Source organism: Corvus cornix, chromosome 1 (genome assembly GCF_000738735.6).
Source record: "Corvus cornix cornix isolate S_Up_H32 chromosome 1, ASM73873v5, whole genome shotgun sequence".
Taxonomy (NCBI): domain Eukaryota; kingdom Metazoa; phylum Chordata; class Aves; order Passeriformes; family Corvidae; genus Corvus; species Corvus cornix.
Window position 1 is genome coordinate 35,960,453 of NC_046332.1, and position 24,212 is coordinate 35,984,664.

Genomic DNA, 24,212 nt, shown 5'->3' on the forward strand with positions numbered 1-24,212 from the left:
ATCACAAGGGACCTCAGAGGAAGAAAACTGATCTCCAGCAGAGTGTTTCAGATGAGGGTGGGCCAGGAATGACTTTGGTCACAAGCTTTGGCACACACAGACTTCTACAAGTATGAGATACAGAGCAGATAAGTACAGAAGACAGGGGAAAACTTGAGCATGGAAGTTTTTAGAAGGAAATTTCTACATTTTAAATTTTTTTCCCCTTGGGAATGTCTACAAATGTGCAGGAGGACACATGCTCCCTCTTTTACCACAAGCTCTCTCTTAGCACAGAGCAGAGCTGCTAACCTTTCCCTCCTAACCTCTCAGGCTTTGTAGCATGTTAACCAGAGCTACTCAGCTTGTTTGATGGAGCTGACTCACTCAAAGTGGGCTCAGTATGTGGGCAGAGTGAGTTCACATCTACTGCGAAATACCACATAAATATATCCATGGAAAGCAGAGTGTAAGTGGGAAGGATGGGGTGTTGCTGAGAAACAGCTCCCCAGTATCTCTGCTTCGATATCACTGTGTCTGGGGCTGAAAGGCAAATCATACACCAAGATACTGAGCTGGGCTCTAACATCTACTTCAGTAAGCCTGAGGAGTTGCAATTGCAAAGCACCCAAAGGGATGCAGGAACAGCCTTGGAGGGTCACATCACCTATTGTCTAACACATACCTTGGCTAGAGGCAAAAGTGAAGGAATACAGCTTTAGAGCATCCCTCCTCCAGTGGACAGAGGGGGATGGAGTCTACAGAGCACACTCAAGGGTGCACTTGCATTTAAAATAACCTTAAATAGGTCCTCTGGATATCCACAGATAGAACATACAGAGGCAAAGAGAAATAGGGACAAGGATCAGGCTCTGGAGATAAATATTCTTTTTATTGGTTAAGCATACATATAACCTATAGTGCTGCTGCTCCACCTTGCTTTAGGACAATGACCAGAGAAAGGTTAAACAGACATCTTCTGGTTCATATGTGAAATACAGCAATTGACAATCTCACCTGCCATGTCATTATTCAGGCTAGATATTTGTAATGATTCATTCTGCTCATAAAAGTCAATTATATAGCAGGTTCAATTCAAATAGCCCTATTTAAAGTGCAGGTTTCATATCAGTCTTACTGCAAGATTTTAGTTCAGCCAACTCAATTAATGAATGGGTCGCTTCGTACACCACATATTTTGCAAACAATTAGTGGTTTTTAAAAGGAAAGGTTACACTGCCCTGAAACTTCACAAGAGCTGCATAGTTAGTCTTCACCTATTCTCTTAATGCCGGAGGAGGAGGAAGCTCCCTGTGGCGCAGCGATCAAAATGAGCTCTGATGCAGACAGCTAGCATTTCCTTCCTGAAGTACTTCTGCGATAACAGCTGATGTAATTGTTCAAATTGTAAAAAATCACAAAACATCATGGTACTTTTCTCACCCACATGTAGCTACCTCTTATTCACCAAAAGAAATTATCACTTCACCCCCATAGATGTGATTTATGTATTATATGCCCTTGTGAACCTCAATAATGACAATCTTTAAGTCTCAAAAGAGCTGAATTGCAGAGCACAAAAGTGCGTTCCATAGTGTCAGTCCAGCTACCTCCACAACAGTCCATTTTAATCTGCTTGTTATCTTTCTCTTCAGGGGAAAGTAGTTATTAAACTTTGGAGCAGCTGGCATTTTTACTATCTCCGACTTCAAGTGATGTTTTTGTATTAGTGACAAACCATGGCAAAAATGAATCTGAGAAATTTAACACAGGATATACATTCCATCAAATACTAACTTCTGTTTTCAATACAGCACATGGTTGCTTTGTATTTCCTTATTTACAAAGCACACAGGACACCCCATTATGTCTCATTTAGGACTCGGAGTTTGCAGTGTTAGACAGTATTGGAGACCAAAATCTGAATGGAAAACAAATATTTCTAGACAAACATTGCTCTGGTTTGACAGCAAGGGGTGAAACCACACATGTGATGACAGCTATTTAAGGACCAAGAATTTCTCTCCTGTACCTCAGAAAAGTTATTTACAACTTTCATTGGTGTTAAACAAAGGCTGACTTGACTAAGAAAAGCAACAGAGTTTAGATCAGATATCTGCCAGAATTTCAGCACAGCTAATCCTCATTTAAACTCATTTCTTTCCAGCAGAGGTATGGAATAAGCTCCCACAGGAATTAGATTATTTTACCAATAACTGGGTTAGGCTAAGGCCCTACTTAGTCCTGCGCTAGAGAATACGGACATTCCTCTGCACAGATTCCTACACATTTTTTCCAACACTCAGCTCTTGTCTTTAGTGTCAAGCTTAGCTTATCAATTATCTTCCTCTTTAGCAGAAATAAAGCTCTTTACATGGTAATATAACAGCAACTGACCAAAGCTGGGCTCAGCACTTGTTGTTTCATCCTACCCAGTTTTCTGAGAAGGCAAAAACCAGTAATATTTCAGTAAGGTTTCTTTACTGGGAAAGTAGGTTACAGGACTACCCAGCTTGTTAAGATTTGTGGCAGGAAAGCCCAGACTTATATGCAATGGAGTTGAAGCCCCAGGTAGCTACATGACTTTCTTGGGAAGGGTTAAGCAGTTTGCAATGTAACCAAAGGAAATTGTGATAGCAAATGGGGAATAGAACTGCGAGACTTCAGCAATTCCCTCTGAGAGAGGAACCACATTTGGTCCTACACCACCAGCAGTGATCTCTGTTCAGGATCACGGTTATCTGAATTCTCTGCAGGACTCTGGTGCTTGAGCAGCTTCTTTTCACAAGAGAGGCTTGAGAACCTGGTGAATTTTTTAATTCTAGGAGAGAAACACTTGGAGGACTTCATGATTATTGGAGCAATGAGGGGAAGCTATATAACCCTCTGCAGCCAAATGAGCATGTAAAGCAGCAATGAGAGATCCAACTGCATCTTCTCCAGCTAGCTGTGGATGCTCAAGCTGTTTGACAGAAAGAGGAAAATTTTCAGAAGGAAAGTCTGAAGATCCTTCTCTTCCCTTAGTCCTACAGACGTGTTGAGGGTGTTTTGTAGATAAAGGGAAAAAGTTCTAAATCACAGTGGTAGAGGGAATATTAAAAAAAAAAAATCTCATAAATGGCATGGAACTGTGTCAGGGGAGGTCTGGGTTTGAAAAGGAGATCAGAAAACAGTGCCTTAGTTTAGGGAAAGGCTCTTTCCCCCAGAGGGTGGTTGGGCACTGAACAGGCTCCCCAGGGAAGTGCTCAGAGCACCAGCCTGACAGAGTTCAAGAAGCATTTGAACAACTCTCTCAAGCACATGGTGTGACTCTTGGGGATGTCCTGTGCAGGGCCAGAAGCTGAACTCAGTGATCCTTGTGGGTCCCTTCCAATGCAGGACATTCTATGATTCTATGAACACAGCAGCTGCAGTAAACTCGAGGTTTTCAAGAAAGTGGGACATATGCAAAGTGGCATTGATTTTGTCTTATGTGGGATTGGTTGTGTGGGACTGCTCCCTTGCCAACTCTCTCCCTCTTGCTTCCTTTATCTGACACTTTCCAAACATCCAGTTTGTACAGTGAGAACAAAGGAGACGGAATACTTGTAGTGAGATCCGTGAAGCAGAGCAGTGCCAAGATCCTCAGGTGTCACATGGCTCCCCAGCTCTGGTGGTACTTTGTAGCGGGTGGGAAGGTGTCAGCACAGTGTGTGTTATTATACCTCACTCAGAGAATGGTACTTTAGGAGACAGCCTGCAGCCAGTGTCAATCTTGCTGAACAAGGAAGGGACTTTTTGTCATCTGCATGCTGCCCCTCCGTGTTTCAGGTGGCCTATTCCACTCTAGTCCACAAAAAAATCCCCACTTTTGGTTTAGAAGATGAAGTAAAGGGAAACAATACAGTAGACCAGACCTTTCCTGAAAATGAATATTCATATTTCAGAGGCATATAATTGATCTACATGGGAATATATGCTCTGAGAAAAAAAATCAGAAGCACAGCATTATGTGAGAAGACAGCTTCACCAGCCTTAAACATCCTTCTTTTTCTGTTTTGTGCAAGTCTATCTTTTAAGTGTTGACAAATCTAGAAGCCCAGGCTGGTATTGCTACCACAGCTTCATGTTCTTGGGTGCAGCCAGTATCAAGGTTGAGCATGTACTCCCAACCTCACCCACATACGCTAGTTCATATATACATGTATGCACATATGTAAACATGCTTGACCAGATGTACAGATCAATGCAAGAAATGCAGCAGTCACACAAAAATCCAATGGCACCAACAGCCTCATCCTCTTTACCTCTTTGGTTGACAACAATGAAAGCCTGTTATGGGAAAATATAGATACATATAGAGATATATACACGCACAGTCCAGATTCCCCAGTAATTGGCCTTACCCAGTCTACCCAGTAACATGATCCCTGACCTGCAGCTGCCTCACCCACAGGCAGACACACACACAGATGCCTGCATAAACAGGTCTCTCTGGTGGCTGGCCCAGGGACTGGCAGGTACTGCGAGGGTTTGGGGAAGAGGCAACGTTGTCCAAAGATGCTTGCTGCATGCTGCAGCTTGGAATTGATGATGGAAGCCCCTGGATGTTCTCCAGCAGCTGGGAGTTGACAGAATAAGCACTGTAACCCAGGGCAATCCTCAGCAGTGACTCACCAGTGGGGGACAGAGCCTCAAAGGCTTTGGATAGGTTTTCACAATAATTGAGGGCAGCATGTTCATTTTTAATCAGACACTTGCATTATGACGGCGTAATTTGTTTACAACCTTCCTGAGAGTCCCTGTAGTGTCTTTAGCCAACTTAAAACAAAAAGAACAAAAAAGAATACTGCAATATAACCGCATACATTGGCAAACAGTGCAGTGCCTTGACTTTACAGCCTCAGCATCAGCACCTCTTCCAGGACTGAAACACCAATCCTTCTCCCAAATCCTTGGGATGGGAATTACCTGAGGTGACTTTGAGATACTGGCTGACTAGTGCCAACTTTTAAAGTGATGACTACTGTGTAATCACAGTCCTTGGGCTGGCATTTCAGCTTTCCTCAATTTGTTTCCTTTTTCTTTTCTTTCCAAATGCAAATACATGTTGCTTGCCAGATTTCTTCTACAGCATGTCAGATCTCATGATACTGAAATAAATTGTATAAATGAGCTCTAAGCAACAATGTTCTGTCTTCCTTCTGGCATAGTCAGTCTGACCTAGCCTCAGTCTCACAACCGGAGATGAGGAATGAAAGTCTCTGTGTCAAACCTTGCACAACAAAGGACATGGCTTTGGATTTGAACTTGACAAATTTATTAGTGACTTACAAAGTGGCTGTCTAGCACCTGAATGGTCAATACTGAGTGCAGGCTTGGCTGAGGCACAGGTTTATCAGGCTGTTGAGAAACAAAAGGCACAATTTCAATATTGCTTTAAGTCAGTTTGACCTGGCACATAGATTAGGAAGAAGAAAAAGTCCTACTTGGTAATTAGTGCTACCCAGAGTTTCTCCCTTGTGCTGGTACTGGCCATCATACAAAAGAATAATGAATCAGATCCATGGCTTTATTTCATCTGAACTATCCCAGAACAAATGGAAATAAAGGGGAGGTTTGGTTTCAAACCAAATCAGTTCCTTAATCCTGCTTATGGCATCGCTGTGCAAATGCTTAGAAGGAAAGTGAGGACAAGGAGGCAGGAGGAAATCCCTACTGTGTTCCCTGCAGTGCAAAGGACCCAGAGTGACCATGAGACTTCACCATAAGGTTATCGTAGTCCTCCCACTGGGCATACCTGCAGTACCAGTCTTGTTCCTTGTTGTGTGACAGAGGAATTCATACAGAGGTACTGAACCCTCTTCTTCCCCCTTCACCTCTCTCCAGCTGTCCTTCACTGCAAGGTAAACCACACTGGAATAAAGTTTTTCTGTTAAATCTTCCTGAAGGGAAAGTTAGTTAACACTATGAGCCAGTGCCTCTGAGGTGGCTCAGTCTTAGAAAAGGATATTTAAGATATTGGTATGTGGTAATATATTGGTTTCTCCTCTTACACTCAGTCAGTTAAGAGTACCTCTGCTCATGACTGTGGTAGCACACTTGGGAAACAGCCTGTAGAAGGGACAATTTGCAAAAGGATAAAGAAAATGCTTACTCTTAGTGTTTTACTCTATTTTTCTAGATTTTAAGATTTCCTTCCTGTGAGCAGCATCTTTTTTCAGAGTGTACAACACTATCTGGAACAGTAGGAAGCAATCCAACCTATATACAGCACCGCTTTTATACTCTGCCTGATATTTCCCACTGGCAACATAAACCCAGTTATTTCTTGGCTCATCCTTTCATTAGTTATAATCCCCTTGCATATATTACTCATAAAATAATACAAATTCATATTTTTAGTAAGAAAATATATATTGGTGGCCTTTTTTTAATCATCCTCAAATCAATCCTATTTTCCTACAACTCGTTAAACCAAGGTGGGTTTGTTTGTTTGGGTTTTTTAATTAATTTTCCACTACGGCTCATTTAATTTCATTTTGTATAACCTGATATGTATGGAGCAGAACAAAGAAAGTACTTGAGTCTATTTATATGCGATTAAATAGAAGCGATATATCCACGTCTTTTATAGATGGCTTTAATTTTCACTGTGCCACACGAAAACGTTTTGCAAAAGCAAAGTATATTTTCCCGGAATGAAAATTTAAACTGACAAAGCATCAACATACCAGGTGGGCGTCCTTATTACTTTTTACCACATACCAGTTCTTTGGAACCTATTAGAGGTGGTACACACAAGTATTAAGCTCATCAGCAGTTCCAGTGATCTGTAGAGAGACATATAGCAAAACATTTAAATAAAATTGAGACCGCATGCTTTGCAATGGTATAACTTAACTCCTGGCGGTGCCACAGTTTGGTACAAACTGGCCCCACAGCTGAGGTCCCACTCCACCACAGTGTGTCTGGTATGAATTTAGGTAAGTTATTTTTACTCTCTGCCTGCTTTGTGTAGAGTAAAATGAGGCCTGTAAGAGTCTCTAAAAATTCTCCAACATGCAGGAAAAATATTCTTTGCCTTTATGATTTTTTTTGGAATCCTTCTGACTGGATGACCTTCCTTAGCTACTTCTGCATCACACATGGCCTCTGACTGAATCAGATGGCTTAAGTGACAGTGAATTTATCATGTCCTATGATCAATTTTTCCATAGTTTAAATACAAAGCTGAGCTTATTTTAATCTACAGTTGTCTAAATCCAACCCATTCTACAATTTTAAAATTCTATTTCCTACTACAAAAATAATCTTTACATAGGGCGCTGATTATCATAATCTAGTAATTACTTTAATACTACACCCACTACAAAATAATTTCTACTTCGTAAATGCACTTTAGAGAGACTGAGCCTCTCTGAGCACTAAATGTGAGACAGGGCATCTTTCAAAATTCAAATTATTCTCCAGTTTCTTTCAGTTCTTGGGCACCTTATTTGGGACATTCAGTTTGGGGACTTTGATTTCTTCAAGAGAAGAAGAAGCCTTCCAGATGCAAACAGTATTTTCTCTAATCTAGACAGAATTATTTTTTTATCTGCCCAATGTCTTTAAATAAAAACTACCCTTTCCAAGTCAATTTTGCTTGCTGCTGAAGAAAGACAAAGGGCATTAGGGCTATCAGGAGACTAATCTCTATTTAATTTAGTTATTTTACATGTTTTAAACTTTTCTTTCTTAAGCTTTGATTGACTGTGACCCTTCTAGCTCGACCTATCATCCTCAAGGATTTATAGTTTATTGTTGCTAATCCCAGGCCAGGTTCTCTCCATTTCCACTCTCTGAATAAAATTCCCAACAACTTTTGATAAGCTCTTCTCTTTTTTCCTTTATCCCGCCTTGTCTTCCCACCACGCTCACATCCCATCTGCTCCCTTAGCACTGCCAACATCTCCTGAGTGATGCCAGTCTAGCTGGAATTGCAATGCTAAAAAAGTCTCTGTCTCTGGAAAATATCACTTCCAGCTATACAAATAGCTACTTATCTGCTTGCTCTCTTTGTCTAGATGCTGAGGAAGAAAGTAACCAACCAGATTTCTGCAGGAGCCAGAGAGATTTCTCTCCTTACTAAACTTATGTCCAGTACTCTTTTTTTTTGGCATGGAATTAGTATGGAGGTTGGATAAAGCAGTGCCCTGATCTGAGTCTTTAGATGTCCTTTTTGTTACCTTTAGTTAAATTACATCAAGAAAGGGAGGCAATATAGAATAAAATGGCCCTGAAGATGTCCTTTTCCTTATGGTCCTGCTTTGTTAGGCTCTCAGGTCCACGGAAGGATGCAGAGGTTCATATGAAGAGAATATAAGAGCAGTGGTTTGCCAAGATAACCAACAATTCTAGGGAGTTAAGGTCTGCTTCTTTGCCACAAACCTGGCTTTTCTACCAGGAGCTTTGTCACTCCATGAAGGGACCAGCTAATTACCTCAGCATTTTGTCTCTCTGCATGTAGCATTAATTCTGCAGACCTAGGTTCTTCCAAGGTTGTAGCTCCTGGGAAAAGAACAGGAAACAAGCACATATTTTCAAGATACTAAAAGGAAATAACTTACATGACTGCTTTTAGGGGAAGAAAAGAAAAACTTTTGTCAACTGTAAGCAGATCAACATCTGATGATAGAAACACTGATTTCTTTCTGGCATGTCATTTCCTGCATGGCAGAGAAAATATTTGATGCTAACTGCCTTAAATATAGCCAGGGCTGGAGAAAAGCACCTTATTTGAAGAAAAAAAGTATTCTACAATGTTTGATGCAGTGGTCATAGTACTCTGAAACAAAAGAGAGTGTGATTACTTTCTCCTAACATACATTTTTTTTGGCCAAAATCTTTTCAATTAAGTCTCCAAGGACAGGAGCACTGTGCCAGTGTCACTACCTGGCTGACAGCAAAAGACATAGGCTACTGCAGGATTTCAGTTTTCTCTAAAAATGTATGAAGGGAGTTAATGGTCTTGGCTGGGGAGTCATAAAATATAACTCTGATATGAAATAGCTTATGGTGGCCAAGAACTATTTGTACCTTACCAATAGAAATACAGCTGAAGTTATGCCCTGTCCATGGGCTTCTCTCCCCAGATGGATGCAATTGGGAGTTTTCTTTTTCCATTAAGCTGGGAAACTGTTCCTGAAAAGCAAGAATAAGTTACTGCTTCTGTAACTTACAAAATATGAGTAAGGTAGGTGCCCCCCTTAAAAGGAGAAATACAAACAGATGAAGTACATGTAAAAATATTACTGATATACTAAATCTGTCAGTTTTCTCACACAAAATTTAAAAAAATCTATGAACACTCTCCTGGAAATACAGATCATCATGCATTGTCTGGCCAAGAAAAAAAATTGTGTTTTGAGTCCCTCTTACTGAACAAGCTGGGAACAAGCCTCTAAATTGAAATAATAAATGCAACTGCACCCAATCACTTTATTAGCAAGCAGAATATGATCCTAATCTTTCAAAGTGTCAAATAAAACCCAAAAGCAAAAAACAAAAGACTGCCACAAGATAAATGCACATGACTAGCGCTTCTGAAGGCAGTAAAAGAAAATGTGACTCTTAAACTTTAAAGGATGCTTCTGAGATTTCTGTGGTGGCATACAGATAAGTTCAATGAAAGAGATTTCAGCAAAGATGGTAAGATCTTGTGCCTGCTAATGGAGAGAACTGTTCCCTTACAACACATTGAGTTGTGCTACACATTCTGTGCATCAGCAAAACCCATCATATCAGGATTTAGAGGCATGTAATCGCATCTGAATCTAAAGATCAGCTGCAAGGGCAGGCAATTCAATGCTCCTGTTGCTCTAAGTAAAGCTTGATACCTCATGTGGGAACCACTCTGCAAATGAAGGAATCCAAAAGAAGAAATCCAAAAGTACATATGTTCATTTCCATGGAAATATTTTTGCATTTGCATTCTGCTTGAAAGATTACTGGCCTAAGGATTCTTACCGAAAGCTCTTATGCAACAGCAACACTTAACTCATGCAGAGAGGATGCTGCATTTCAGGGCATGTCTTGCAAAACTCTTTCAGGCAAATGATGACTTTTAGCTCTGAACTTTGTGCTCATCAGCCCTCAGGATTTTCAGATTGTGATTGCTCAGCATTTTCTAAAACCAGGAAGTACCTCAGATTGAGCATTCCAAAGTTAGGGTACAGATCATCACCCGACTTTAAAAACCTGATACAAGTCCTATCTCTGCCTTCTTAAAATATTACCATGTTCCCAGAACCAGAGTACCTCTGTACCTCTAACAACCTTGTGCTGCAAAGAAGAGCTATCTCAGCTCCCATTTACAACTGCTAGGAAAATAAGGCAGTAATACTCAGGGTACTTTACACAAGACATGAGTAAAAGGCAGGGAAAAGATTGGAGTACAGTACTCCCCCACATCCCACCTCTCCTCAAGCTAAATTACTCCTTTATATTCTATGTCTTTTTTAGTGATTACTGAACTTCTTCATGCTGTTCTCCAAAGATTACAGAGATTCTGTTCGAACTTTCTTGAGATAACTCCAGCTGAAGTCTTCATAAATTTATCCATCTCAAAGCTTTAACTAAACATTATTATTCAGATAAGAGTTTTTCCAGACAGGGTTGATGAAATTAACCGAGGAAGAGAGACACAAATGAAGATTTTAACTAAAATTAATACCTGCATTGTAAAGGGTAGACAAGGTGTATGATCACAGTCATGTCTTCATTTATTAGAGTTTTTGATCCTAAAAAGAGAACCAATATTTTGGCCCTACCTCTATTTTGAGTAGTGTGAGAGGGCTTTAATTTGGTGGGCTATGCTGAGTGTTTCTCAACACTTCTGCCTGAAAACAAGAGGTAGAAATCTCATGGCAGAATATTGGCAGACAACCTGCAGAGATCCTGATACCCCTGAGCACCCGCATTTAGGGACTGTATTTCTGAGATAACCTAAGATCTCCATTAAAGCACAATTCACAGGTCTCTTTAGACCATTTATATCCCTTATAACTGATAAATGAATCCAGTGATCCCTTCCTGAGCCTGATGTTGATAATTACCTCCCACCAGTATCTTCTGATTTAGTATGGAGTCCTCTTTCTTCATGCACAAGATACCTGCATCTGCTTGCCCTGCAGCATTTTGCCACCTTCCCTATTCCAACCTGGCACACTCAGGTGAACAAACACAATGGGATCAAAGAAAGGATTTGAGGATTGAAAGAAAGTGAAGAGTTGAACAGAAAAAGCTCAAAGGGAGGGAAACTGAGGATGTTTTGGAAGGTTCCTAATTTTGCTTTCCAAACACATCCAGTAGCTGACTTGAAAATGTCAACATAAACTCTTCCCCTACTGCAGCCTTTAAACTTTCTGCCTCGAAGTTAAAGAGCAGACACACAGCCCTGTGGTGACAGAAAGCTAATGGAAGATATTTTGGAAGAGAAATATGGAACGGAGCAGCTGAGGCTGGAGGTGTGGGGAACAGCTTCCATTTTATTTACATGGGAAGGTTTTGGTAGCTAGGGGGCTACAGGGTTGGATTCTGTCAGAAGGTGTCGGAAAGTTTCTGTTCCCATGTTAGCTGGAACTTGTTCCAGCTGTCTGCAAGATAGCCCTGTCACTGGCCAAAACTGAGCCCATCAGTGACACTGGCAGCACCTCTGGGATAACATATATAAGAAGAGGTAAAATAAAGCTGCACAACAGCAGCTGGGAGAGAGGAGCGTATTAAACAACAGTGCGGACACTAAGGTCAGTGAAGAAGCTCTGGCTGGAGAAAGACACTTTACTTAGAGCTGACCTGCTTTGTCAAGATTTTGGGCTCATACAGCTTATCCTTTCTTCCTCAGATGTTTCAACTCCTTTGGTGATGTGCAAAGGATCATGGTGTAACTGTATTTTATTGCAGGTGTGAAAACCCTTGCTAAGAAATTAGAAGAAGGGGAATAGGACAGAGCAGCTAGAAACAAGACCATCTACAACCAGCTACAAATGTTTCTGAGAGTGAGGAAGAAGGACTGAGGTCTTTAATCCATTTTTCTCTATCCCTCACAGCCACATGAATTGCTGAGCACAAAGAGAGAGTGATTTACATTTCTGGAATTTAAAAACACATTCAGAGTCTTTGCAGCACCATAGGCATTTGCTTTTTGTAGCCTTGCATAGGAACTCAGCAGTGAAGTGGATAAGCCCAAATTTGGAAATTTGGAAAGCATTATACACACGTAAAGGCAAGACATTGCATGCAACCCTATCTCCAGAATTTTTTTTAAAAGTAGCACTTTCTTTTAATCTTCAAGAAGAAAATTTCTGCTAATCTCCATCATTAATTAACATGCTTTTTCTTCCACAGCATTTTTGAACGATGGTTAAGAAGACATAGGCCCATGCTAGAAGTTTACCCAGCAGCCAATGCACCAATTGGGCACAATCGAGAAAATTACATGGTCCCCTTCATCCCTCTTTACAGAAATGGAGAATTTTTTAAACCCTCAAGAGAGCTGGGATATGACTATGCATATCTGCAAGAACCAGGTAATATTATAATTTTGGGTCAATGTAAAAGGTGAAATGTAAAATTTGTTGCCTATAACCTGGAATATGTCTGCCATATGAGCAGATAAAAAGTCCTTCTATTCCAGATTTTTTCCTGAATATAGTCCCCAAATTGTACCTGCTTGTTTTCACATTTCTGGTCTGATATCATACATATCTGACATGATACTGTTACAAAAAAATCCTACTGATATCAGTGCCATCCATCCTAGCCTACTAATAGCAAAATCTGACCCAAATGTTCAGCTAGTGATCAGAACTGGGGAGAAAAAGTGCTGGACTTCAAGGCTGTCATTATGGAGAAGATTCTTCTGGGAGGTATTAAAACACCTGAAAGACAATGCAGTCATGGGCCAGAGACAGCATGACTTCATGAGGGGAAAGTCCTGCTTATCAAACCTGATTTCCTCTTATGACAAGATAACCCACCTCATTGGTCAAGAGAAGGCAGTTGATGTCATATTTGGATTTCAGTAAAGCTTTGGATACTGTCTCTCACAGGACCCTTCTGGACAAACTGTCCAGCACACAGCTGGATAAACACATCATGTAATGGGTGAGCAACTGGCTCATGGGTCAGGCACAAAGGGTTACGGTGAGGGGTGACATCAGACTGGTGACACGTCACTAGTGGGGTTCTGCAGGGCTCTGTGCTCTTTAACATCTCCATAAATGACTTGGACACCAGACTGGAAGGGATCCTAAGCAAGTCTGGAGACAATAAAAAACTGAGAGGAGCTGTTGACTTCCTCGAAGGCAGGGAGGCCCTGCAGAGAGACCTCAACAAATTAGAGGACTGGGCAATCACCAACCATATGAAGTTCAACAAGGGGAAGTGTCAGATTCTGCACCTGAGATGGGGCAATCCTGGATGTATGGACAAACTGGGGAATGAGATGCAGAAAAGACTTAGTGCAGGTGCTGAACTATAAGCTATTGAAACAGCCAGATGAAGACCAGAAATAAGTATACATATTTTTTAATGAAAGACATTAGTTTCCTAAACTCATACTATTGCTAGAATTGTACAACTCAAAGTGCCAAATACCATGACTTTCAGGAATTCTGAATCCTGAAGTGGTACTTCAAGAGGAAGGAAAAGGTAAAATACTTACCATTCAACAATTAATTTCTGTTGCCTTTTGGACTCCTGCCTTTTCCCAGGGGAGTACATATCCCTCAGAAAAAGAAAATCCTATTAAATTCTGCCCATGTTTTTAACACAGAGGTAAGGAAAGTAGTTCCTTAATTATTCTGAAAGATCACACAACGAATGAAATTCCACCTTGTTCAGAAAGCCCAGGTAATCCTCAGATGTCACTCAACCCCTTGTTAATCTTGCTGAGAAGAAGCGATCTCAAGCTATTTCTTATCTGGCGGGAAGAACTGGTTACAAATGGAAAGTGGTTGGACTCTCAAAATACGGATACAGATTTTCTTACCACTCTAGCGTTTAAATACAGACTTTTCTTCAGATAGGAATGCTAGATTCTTGTGTACTCAAGGGAGAAGAGAAAGTCTGTGATTGGCAAACAGGAAGTACTGGACAAATAGGAAAAAATTACTAAAGAAAAAAAAAGTCAGTAGCAAAGATCTGGGTGGTAAAGCAAAGGCAGAATTTCTGCAGATCTTCCAGATGAGGAAGAAGAGGTAAGGCAGAGAAAAAGACAGAATGAGGAATGAGGACACAAAATCTGGCCCTATGCTACTCTCAAGACCTGGCTTATTTGCTTTTAAAGAAAGTGGTTTAGGGGTGATTTTGGTGGTGCTGCGTAGACAGTTGAACTAGATGGTCTTGGAGGTCTCTTCCAATCTTGATGATTGTGTAAGTCTGTGAAGAGCAGCAGTTCTGAGTTACAGTACCAGCAGCTTAGGAGAGATAAAGCAGGAGTACACAGATCATGAATAGGCTGGTTACAAGAAATAAAACTTGGAAAGAATCCAATGGCAAAATGGCATTTTAATGCTAAATTAAATTGTTGTTGTGTCCCTGAGGAAAAATTGATGCTTGGAGCTCTGCTTTCCACTGCAGAGCAAATCAGTGTGTAAGAGTATGTAATTTTAATTGCAGCTTCATTTATTTTTACATGAATGACAGTGCTGAAGCAGAAGTGGTCGCAAACAGTGTGTAAGGAAATCCATCCCTCAGGAATCCAAGGCACGTGTCAGAGTGTAGTTATTGGGAGCTGCTCTGAGCAGAATCTGGAGCAGACATCCAGCTTTCCCTGACATGAGAATTGTGAGCTGCAAAATGACCACAACCTACACAGCTGCCTGAAAACAAACATGAGCTTTGGAAGACTAATGGCACCACCTAACAATAGCTGTCAAAACAAGTTGCTCTGTCAAGAGCTGTTCCAAGAGCTTATATTTCAGCACCCAGACTGTCTTTTCTGTATTTTTTTCTTCTTTCAGAAATGAAAACAGATAAATTTACAGATTCAGTTTTGACTTCTTACCAGAAAATCTTCCTCTCCCAGTGGGATGAGTTTTATAGAATCACAGAATCATTTAGATTGGAAAAGACTGCTAAGATCTTGAAGTCCAACCATAAAACCAGCACTGTCGAGCCCACCACTAAACCATTTCCCTAGCATCACATCTACATGGTTTTTGAACACTCCCAGGGACGGCACTACCACTTCCCTGGGCAGCCTGTTCCAGTGCTTGACAACCCTGTCCATTAAAAAACACTTTCCAAGCTGTAATAATGAGGAGACTGATGAAATCTGTGGGAGCTGTGAACTTTTCACCACTACAAAAACAAGTAATGATACCTTAAAACTGACTGAGGGACTCCATAACGTGAATTTCTCCTAGCTCTGATTGTGGAAGTCTCTCTGGCACTTCCTTTGAACATCCAGAGGGACACAACCAGTGAGACACAAACACACCAAAAATGGCAGAAACCAATTATCCCCCTCCACCTTAAGGCTAGTTTAAAAACCTCGCTATCAGCCCTGCTAATTCCTGGGCCATGATACTTTTCCTCCTCTGAGTCAGGTGTACCCCATCCAACATGAGCAGGCCTGTTTCCGTGTAAGTGACCCTGTGGACAAAAACCCTAAAATTCCACCTATGGTATCAGCCTCTTGGCCATGTATTGATCTGTTGAGTTTTTGTATTCCTTTCAGTATTTCCCCCTTGTACTGAATGAATCAAGGAGAATACTACCTGTACATCTACTCCTTTAACCAAATGCTCCAGTGCCCTGAAGTCCCTTTAGATTACCCTGGGACTTCTTCCTTCAATCTCAACCCTACCCACCTGGAATACTAATAGAGGATAGTCAGAAGGCCACACCAAATCAGGCAGCTTCCTGGCTACATCCCTTACCCAGGCCCAGGGAGGCAGCATCCTTTCAGAGCACAGTGCATGTAACAGTGTTCTCTCCAAAGTACCGTGATCCAAGAGGATATACAGATTGTTTTTCTGGGCACCAGTGAAAAAATAACAGGAAGATATTTACAGTCTTTGTGGGGATACACCATACTAAGTATGGTTGAGTACTTCTAAATCAGTCCAGATGCATAAAGAGCATTCAAAAATAAACCACCTTAGGAGTTCCCAGAGAAGGTGCCCATAGAGATGCTCTTCCTTTTCCCTACTAGCTAGTAATTACCACTAATAATGGTCTTTAGAGCTAATAATTGGGAGCTGTGGATTCCAAATCTTCCTTGGCCCAAGCGGACAAGTATTCTTATTTTTCAAATTCAAGCCACCACATTGTTGGGTGCATTTTGAACAGGTTTCTTTCCAGCCTCTGTTGTGAAGCGAGACCCCTCTCTGGCAGGGTTTTCACAACTCATTAAGCCACAGAGAGAAAAACGGACACACACATTCATATCACAAAGCAAGAAGGCAGCTGATCATCTAGAAATGAGTAGCTGCCATGGATTCACCAAAGAAAGAGGATTTCTTGTGCAAAGAGTGACCACAGAATAGTTGTCTACTGCTTCTCCTCACACAGGAGCTATCAAAGAAAACAGAATGCAGGTTCACAATTAGTGACAGGAAGCTTTTTTCCCCAATCAATATGTAGTTAAGGCAGGGATATTTCTGCTGCTAAAAGTTGTGATAAAAGTCCAAAGAACAGCTTGAAAAGATGATGGAAGGAAAAAAAAAATCCTCCAATGACTATTACACACAACACCACCACATCTGTTTCAGGAAATCCTGGACCTGCAAATTTTTGGAGGCTGGGTAAGTATTTTGTGAAAGCAGTGTAATAGGCTTGACCTTTTCTTAAGCTCTCCCTAGTGGTCTGCCTCAGTTATTGTTGCCAAAGGATGCTGAGCTAGCAGGACCTTTGGTCAGACAGTATCAAACTTCTTGGGTTACAGTCTGAACTTTTGACAAACCGTAAGGAGCAGTGGGGACAGTGAACTGTGTGCCAGCCTTGGATATGAAGATTGAGAAACAGACCATCAGGGCTGAAGAGATTTGTTTAAAACTATTTGTGACAGACAATTTCTATCACTCTTGCCTCTTTATGCTCAGCCTTCCAGTATTATCTATTATAGAACTTCCATAAACTGGCAGTACATTGTATCAAGTAGCATGATCTTTCTTTTTCTGTTTGTTTTTTTCTAGCCCTTGAGTCTTTCCAAGACTTTTTGACACCCTATCTTCAGCAAGCCCGTCAGATCTGGGCTTGGTTGGTTGGAGCAGCTGTGTTTGGAAGTGTTGTTACTGCTGTGCTCACAAGGCACATCAGGCCCTGCTGGAAGAAAAAAGGAGGAACTTCAGAGATACAACCCTTGCTCATAGAAAGTGAAGATTACAACAATATAAGTTATCAGTCCAATTTCTAGAGGCCTCCAGTAACTCAGTCATGTTACTAAGGTGCTAATCAAGCATGCATTGTTTGATTGATGTTTACAAATACCTTGTTGAGGTGTGCTGTAGAAGGAGGATGGGCAGTCTCCTCAAGTCTCTTGTAACTCCAATGTTGTAGCATCTTATCAGATCCACTCCTACAAAAATCTCCCAGATCCAACATAAGCTACCACACCACCCAAAGAACACTGTGTATTTCTTATGCTTGATTAAATAATGTTCCTCTGAAATCAGACTGACGTGTGTTGGTGGATTTAATGTATAATTCTCTTTTATTTGCTGTAGGGTCCAATTCCAGAGCCCAAGATAAGGACAGGAAGACATCATTCACCAAATACTGTTATGAGCAAAACAAGCTTGATCTGGAGAAATTAGCTTAATTTTAATTTCCTGACAACCAAAAGTGAGAATAGGATAATGAGAAATAATTTAAAAAAAAATACACCTTCCCCAACCCCTCCCTTCTTCTCAGGCTCAAATCCAGATTTCTCTACTTTCTCCATGCCAGCAGCACAGGGGGATCAGGAATGGGGTCTTTTTTTATCTAAGATATAAAGATCCATTCAATCTATGGAGGGAGAGTGAAAATCCCCTAAGCTCCCAGGGGCTTCCCAGGAAGAGTCTTCTGCTGGAGTCTGGAACTGGTACGCTTCTGGGGTCCTCAGTCCTGGAGTTAGAATATGACAGTAATATGTTGGAATTGTGTAGGTTAAAAGTCCCAAATGTCCAGCTTTGAGACAGTCTGAATGGCTGTGTCAGTCTGGGACAGACTGGCCGAGCTGTGACCCCTGGTTGGGTGCTTGCCCTGACAGACAGGCCACTCCTGTGTTTCATTAGATGTTTGTCGAAAAAAATGCCACTATGCAAAATATTTTGGTGTCAGTAAAGCGACGTCATCCTTTGAAAAGCTGTTCTGATAGAAGAATCCTAACTGTATTAAGCAAGATTATTTCAGTCTTTTCAGTATTCCATGATAACAGCATTTTGTTTTCACACTGATCAAGGTAATTTTTACCAAAAAATTACCGTTTGCAAAGGACATGGCCAACAAGTCATTTCTGATTCAACTCTTCAGCTGTTCATGTCTTCTCCACAGAACCAGTGTTCCCTGGGCTTCCCACCTTCGGCCATGGCAAATTACCATGTGTGAAAGGATCAAAGTGAAGCTTTGGCTCATCAGGTCTTTTAAATCCTACTTTTTGGCAGCTCTTGATCATCCCTTCTTTCTCAAAATCATGGAATGCATAATTTATACTTGTGACCAAACTCATGACCTATTAGCGAAAGCCTGTTTATGCTCTGCTCAGATCATTTACCAATTCCCAGGCAGGCTTTTTCCTTTCCTTTTTCTTCGGTGGAGGATCTAACAGCCCATGGAAGTGTCATCACAGAGAACTCAAACCAGCTCTAACTGATGAAAGAGAATTTTTATCCCTTTCATATTTGTAGGCATACCCCCAAGCAATTTTCCCACTCACCATATGACCTGGAGACCACATCTGCTTTGAGAGGGAGCAAAGAAAACAGGCCTGTTTCCAACAGTCAGCATGGTCTGTGGCCAGGAGTAGATGGCAGAGTGTATATTAATCTGAGTAACTAGGACAGAATTGACACAAGCAACACCTGCTGGTTCTCCCCATCGTTGTGGTGTTTCTGCTCAGACCAGTGGCCTGATGCCAGCCAGGAGTCAAACCTCTTGAGAGGTGTATCTGACTCGGAGCACATGGAATCCCAGCTGCTTCTCTTTTCCGAGCAAAGCTGTTTAGTTTCCTGCAGCGTGGGAAGCAAACACCGCTGCCAGCTGCGGACTGATGGCACCAACCCTAAAGCAACTGTTTTGGGACAGTAGGAATTGTCCTGTGGGCATGTCTTCCCTTTGTCCTTTTGGGGACCCTGCATGTCAGCTTGGACCAGCCACCTAGGTTTTGGATGGGTCAGAAAGAGGGAGAGGCTTCATTTAGCACCATGGCACTAAATGTTTTCTTGGCCACCACCACTGCCAGGAGACTTTGTGCTTTCTCCTCTGCAAGCTACAAATGCAATGGCCTATTATTTTTCTTCTCAGGGTCATGTCTAGGGTTGTGTTTTCTCCTGTGCTCAGACATATGTAAGATAAATGCTGAAGGACCTCTTTTCCTCATAAGTGCTTCCCTGAGATGGAAGCTGGAGCTGCAATTTTTTGTAAATTGGGAATGAGGTAATGCCACAAGGCTGAGCTTGCCGTGTGATCTCACTGAATCAGAATGGTCAGTTTAAACAAAACCCTGCCTTTGCCTTTTCTTCTGTCTGGACAAGGTATCTTGATACAAGAAACTTCCCATTGCCATTAGGCAGCTGGCTCAGGCTTGGGGAGTTTATCCTGACAGGGTCAATGCCGAAAATGGGGCATTACAGTACTTGGTGCTTGAAAATCTAGGTCATGTGTACGGACACCATGCAACCACATAAACCTTCACCCAGTGGGCATCGAGGTTAGGCTTGTACAAAAGTACTTGTTAGATGAGGAGTTCACCAGAAAAACATCCAGGGAAGTATTTGCAGCATCAGCACCATGTTGCTTCACATAATGAAAACAACCAAGAAATCTAGAGGATAACTGATAACTTCATTATAAGGTACTCAGCTTTGCGTGTCTCTGGCCTTTGCAAGAGACTGTTACCTCTGTCAAGTTTTTCATTTTCTAGCCTGGTCTCTTCCTTCCTCAGACTGTTAAGAGTCACATTTAGTCAAGGCAAGACAATGAACAGCTGTCAGTCTTTTTTCATTCTGTTCTCCTTCCCACATTTTACCCAAATTTGTATTTTTAGCACCTGGCATCTCCATTGAGTTAAATCTGTAATTCACCATCTGTGTACACACATGTGTATGGATGGAAGTAATTTTGAATCAGTATCCATAGTGACCTGAAAATTGGCAGCAATGAGACCTTGTCATTAAAAATGGCCTCTAACTGTAATTTTTGTAATAAGCTCTGAATTAGATATGAACTAGCTCTTATAACTACAGAAAATCAACTTATTTCTGCATATCTGTCTTCCACCCATTAGGCTTTCTGATGTCCCATTTTATAAATGGACATTTTCCCAGAAGTCTGTCCTTTACCTCTTTCTCTTGAGGGCATCAGTTGTGCAGAATTCACATTATGGAAAAAACTTCTAGAAATCTGATTGATTAATAAAATATATAGAAAAACAAGTACTTTCCCCACGTACAGAAAAAAAAATTCTCTTTGAAACAAGAGTTTGGCAGAAAACATTAACTCTGGACCCTCACTGTGGCTTAGCACTTCAGATCACGTACCTTCATGAAACTTGGTTCCCTCTCCTATCATCCCAGATTGCCCTGTGTAATCTGACCAGAAAAGGGATCCCTGGGGGCTCAGTGGTGGGACTGTCCCACAGTTTTGAGGCTGGTATAGTGGTGGTGATGACAGGCATGGTAGTGTATGTACAGGAGTGTGTCATACAGATTTTAAAGGAACTTGGGTATATAGAAGCACCTCCCTGCTTCTCTTCACTGTTTTCTAGTAAAAGAAACATTCTCACACAATAATAAGCACATAAGGCATTTTCAGGTCAATTACATATTGTTGACAAATTTTCACACATTTTCCTGTAATCAAAACAATATTAGAATAATTCTGGTTTGAATTTGCTTCTGGTTTCTTGAAAAACTTATGTACAACCATTTCAATGTGCTAGGTTTTCAAACTGGTGTACATCCTTCCAAGCACTTTTGACAGCAAAGCCATAAATATAGTCTGCAGAACCTCTTAACTCTTAGGGCAGAGACACGAACAAGGCTTTCCTTGCCTACCAATACAGCCTTCCTTGTAATCAGGTTCTGTTTTTCCCCAGCAGTGACTAATGGTAGGAAATTCTCTCCAACGTTGTCTTTACTCACCGTCATTCCTTTGTGCAACCTATTACAAATAAATAGTCTACACATACCACAGAAGAAAATATATTTCTGGAAGAAGTGCTAGAAGCTTAAGTTCTTTGCATATGACCCCTTCATGCAAAGGCAATAACGTTCTAAAAAAGTGGTGGCTTTTTGTCACAGAGCTGAATGTATCAGGAAGATGTATTAAGAACTTGAAGGCCTGGACCATTTTCTCATAAAGTTATGGGGGATTGGCAGGGTGGTGCTCTGTTAAATTTACTACAGACTGATTACATTGCCAGGTGACTTGTATGAAATATATGCACAGTTAACAGCTTGAGAAATACCAAATGACAGGATTTGTATACAAAAATATTTAATGGTACAATTATGAGAAAATGTGATTTTTGTTTTAAATTGAAGCACCACACACATCCCAGAGTAACAGAGTTACTACAGTCATTAGCTGATAGCAAAATACATATAATCATGGCAAAAATACAAATACTGAAATAACTGTATGCTTACTATAGTAGTAAAAGTAGTACAACACTTGTGCATATGTTTGTAGACAGGCACTCTAAGGATTCTTTTTCCAACTCCCTTTTCATCTGGATGATGTTACAGTCATTTATAACAAGAGCAAGGGAATGTAAGGTTTCTTAAGTCAGAAAAGCAGCAATTTGTTTTAAATTTCCTCTTGTCAGTTAATGCCAGTGACCACTGAAGATACAGACCACTAGAGAATTTAGGCTTCATGTCCTCTTTTACACCATAATGGACTTGAGATGCTACTTTAAAATTAATTTTAATTCTATAGTCTGTGGTCTCAATTCTTTCATCCAGGGGGCTGGCTTTCAAAGCATCAACCTCCTACTAATATTCAGGGAGAATCAGGCTCTTAACAACTCTCATTTGAGAGAAGAAATGAAAACCAGGCTTTTCTGTCTTCCTCACAGTTCAGAAAATCAGCTCACATCTAGTCAGAAAGACTTTTCCCTTTTAGCGAAACAAATATGCTTAAGTCCAAAAGTCTAGACACCAGGTCTTAAAAACAGTGGCCTTTTGTCTCATCCTAGGAGCCATGGCACTCTAGAGCACCAAACAGGGATGTCTGCAGGGAGGCTGTCACTTCAGAAATTGTGTTTAGCAGTCTGGGCACAGACGACAGATTGGGAAATCTCTGCAGTCATCCTAATTAAGGTGACATTCTCCTACAAGAAGACATACTACTGCAAAAAGTTACAGGAAGGCTCGTTTGCAAAATTAATCTGTACAGAGATCAAAAACTTTGGCCTAACAAAATTAATTTTCATGAAAACCAGAAGAACAGTTTTGGAGAGGAAGACAAGCTGCTGATTACTCAGATGACCAGTCATCAATCCAGAGTTCACAATTTCAGATTAAAAAGCACACTGTTACTAAGCTCAGTCTAATGCTTATGCATATCCTAACAAGAAACCAGAAAGAGAAATGATAAATCATGGAGCCATTCATAGGAATTAAATTTGGGAGGAGTTGGAAAACAGATGAGAAATGCAGATTATTTGAAGTCATCTTGCTTACAAAAAATGATGGATGATGGGTTTTCAGGAGAAACAATCCAAGTTGCTGCATTGATTACAAATTATTCCCGTGTGCTACTCTTCAGTCCTCCTGTAACATCCACATGCTTGTAATGTGCTGTGGGGAGAAGGAAGCAGCTTTTCTCTTCCATCAGGAAAACAGCAGACTGCAATACTATGTTGCTCACTGTAAGGAGAGTTTATTATTTGCATCAGCATTTTCAGCCAGGTTTTGTAAAAAAAAAAAAATTCTTCTGTTCCCCTTTCCATAATCTTCTTGCATGAGCAATGAGATTTCTCTCTTGATCAAATGCATTTGTGAAATATATAGTTTCCCATAAAAACTCTCCAAATATCAGACAGAAAATCAAAGCTCAAGAGCCAAAACACATTTTGCCAAACCTCATTACTTGGCCAGGGGAAGGTGAGTGGGAAAGGACATTCCTCTTAATTGAAAACACCATCATAATTTTTGAAAATATAAATTTTTTCCTCTGGTAACTCTGCCCTGCCTGCCACTGACCCTGCATTTAGTATAAATAAACACCTTTTGCAGCTACACAGATCAGGAACTTCTCTAAAATGGAGCTGTTAGCCCTCCCTATTAGTTTTTAATTTAACAACTAAAAATAAATGAGAAGAAATATACAGGGTTTTGTTGGCTTTTTTTTATCTCGCTGCAGTTAAACTCCTCATTCTGGAGGGATGGTACCTTTTCCCACCACTGTATCAACACCACTCTGGAATGAGAAAATAAAAAATACAACCCTGGGATCAATATATGCAGTTTAACTAAGTACACTCACTTCTCAAAACTAAATTACCTAGAACTTTTAACAATTCTGAAAAACCTCAGAGAAGTCTGCATACTTGTATTAATCCATGTTTGATGTGTAGTTTTGCTACAAAAACCCACAACCCTGCCAAATGCAGAAAAGATTAGGTGGACAGCTACCAGAACATTCAGCATGGAAATGGGTGCTTTAGTCTGCAGGGCACCCAAAAGACCCCTAAACACATTATTGGGAAGTCAATTATGAATTTTAAACCAGTTGTTGCAGATTTACTGTAGAATCAGCAGTGTCTTGAAGATCATAATAAAATAGCAGCTCTCAGAGTAATAGCTATCAAAAGCAGCATGGTCTGAGCACACTGTGAAATGCTTCACCAGAGCAAGCAGACTAAAGAAAATTCCCAGAGCACATTTCAATGTCAGGCACCCAAATACTTGTCACAGGTGGGAAGGATTTCTACACGCTTCTGATATGGGAAGGAACTTTGCTCATCACTGATTTTGATGGGTTAGGGTAAGGCAGATGCTGCTTTCTCCTTCCACTGTGCTCTAAACAAAGACAGTGTAGAGGAGTGATGTTCT

General features: G+C 40.8%; 1 protein-coding gene across 1 annotated transcript in view; it reads left to right on the plus strand.

Annotated features, from left to right (window-relative positions):
* The window catches only part of TYR (tyrosinase), a 41,979-nt gene extending 24,354 nt beyond the window's left edge, over nucleotides 1-17,625 (plus strand). Inside the window, exons 4-5 of the mRNA XM_010401078.4 lie at nucleotides 12,349-12,530; nucleotides 17,145-17,625. Coding sequence (XP_010399380.1) covers nucleotides 12,349-12,530; nucleotides 17,145-17,365 — 403 coding nt within the window. The 3' untranslated portion in view covers nucleotides 17,366-17,625. The remainder of the gene's footprint in view (nucleotides 1-12,348; nucleotides 12,531-17,144) is intronic.
* Nucleotides 17,626-24,212: the final 6,587 nt, after the last annotated feature.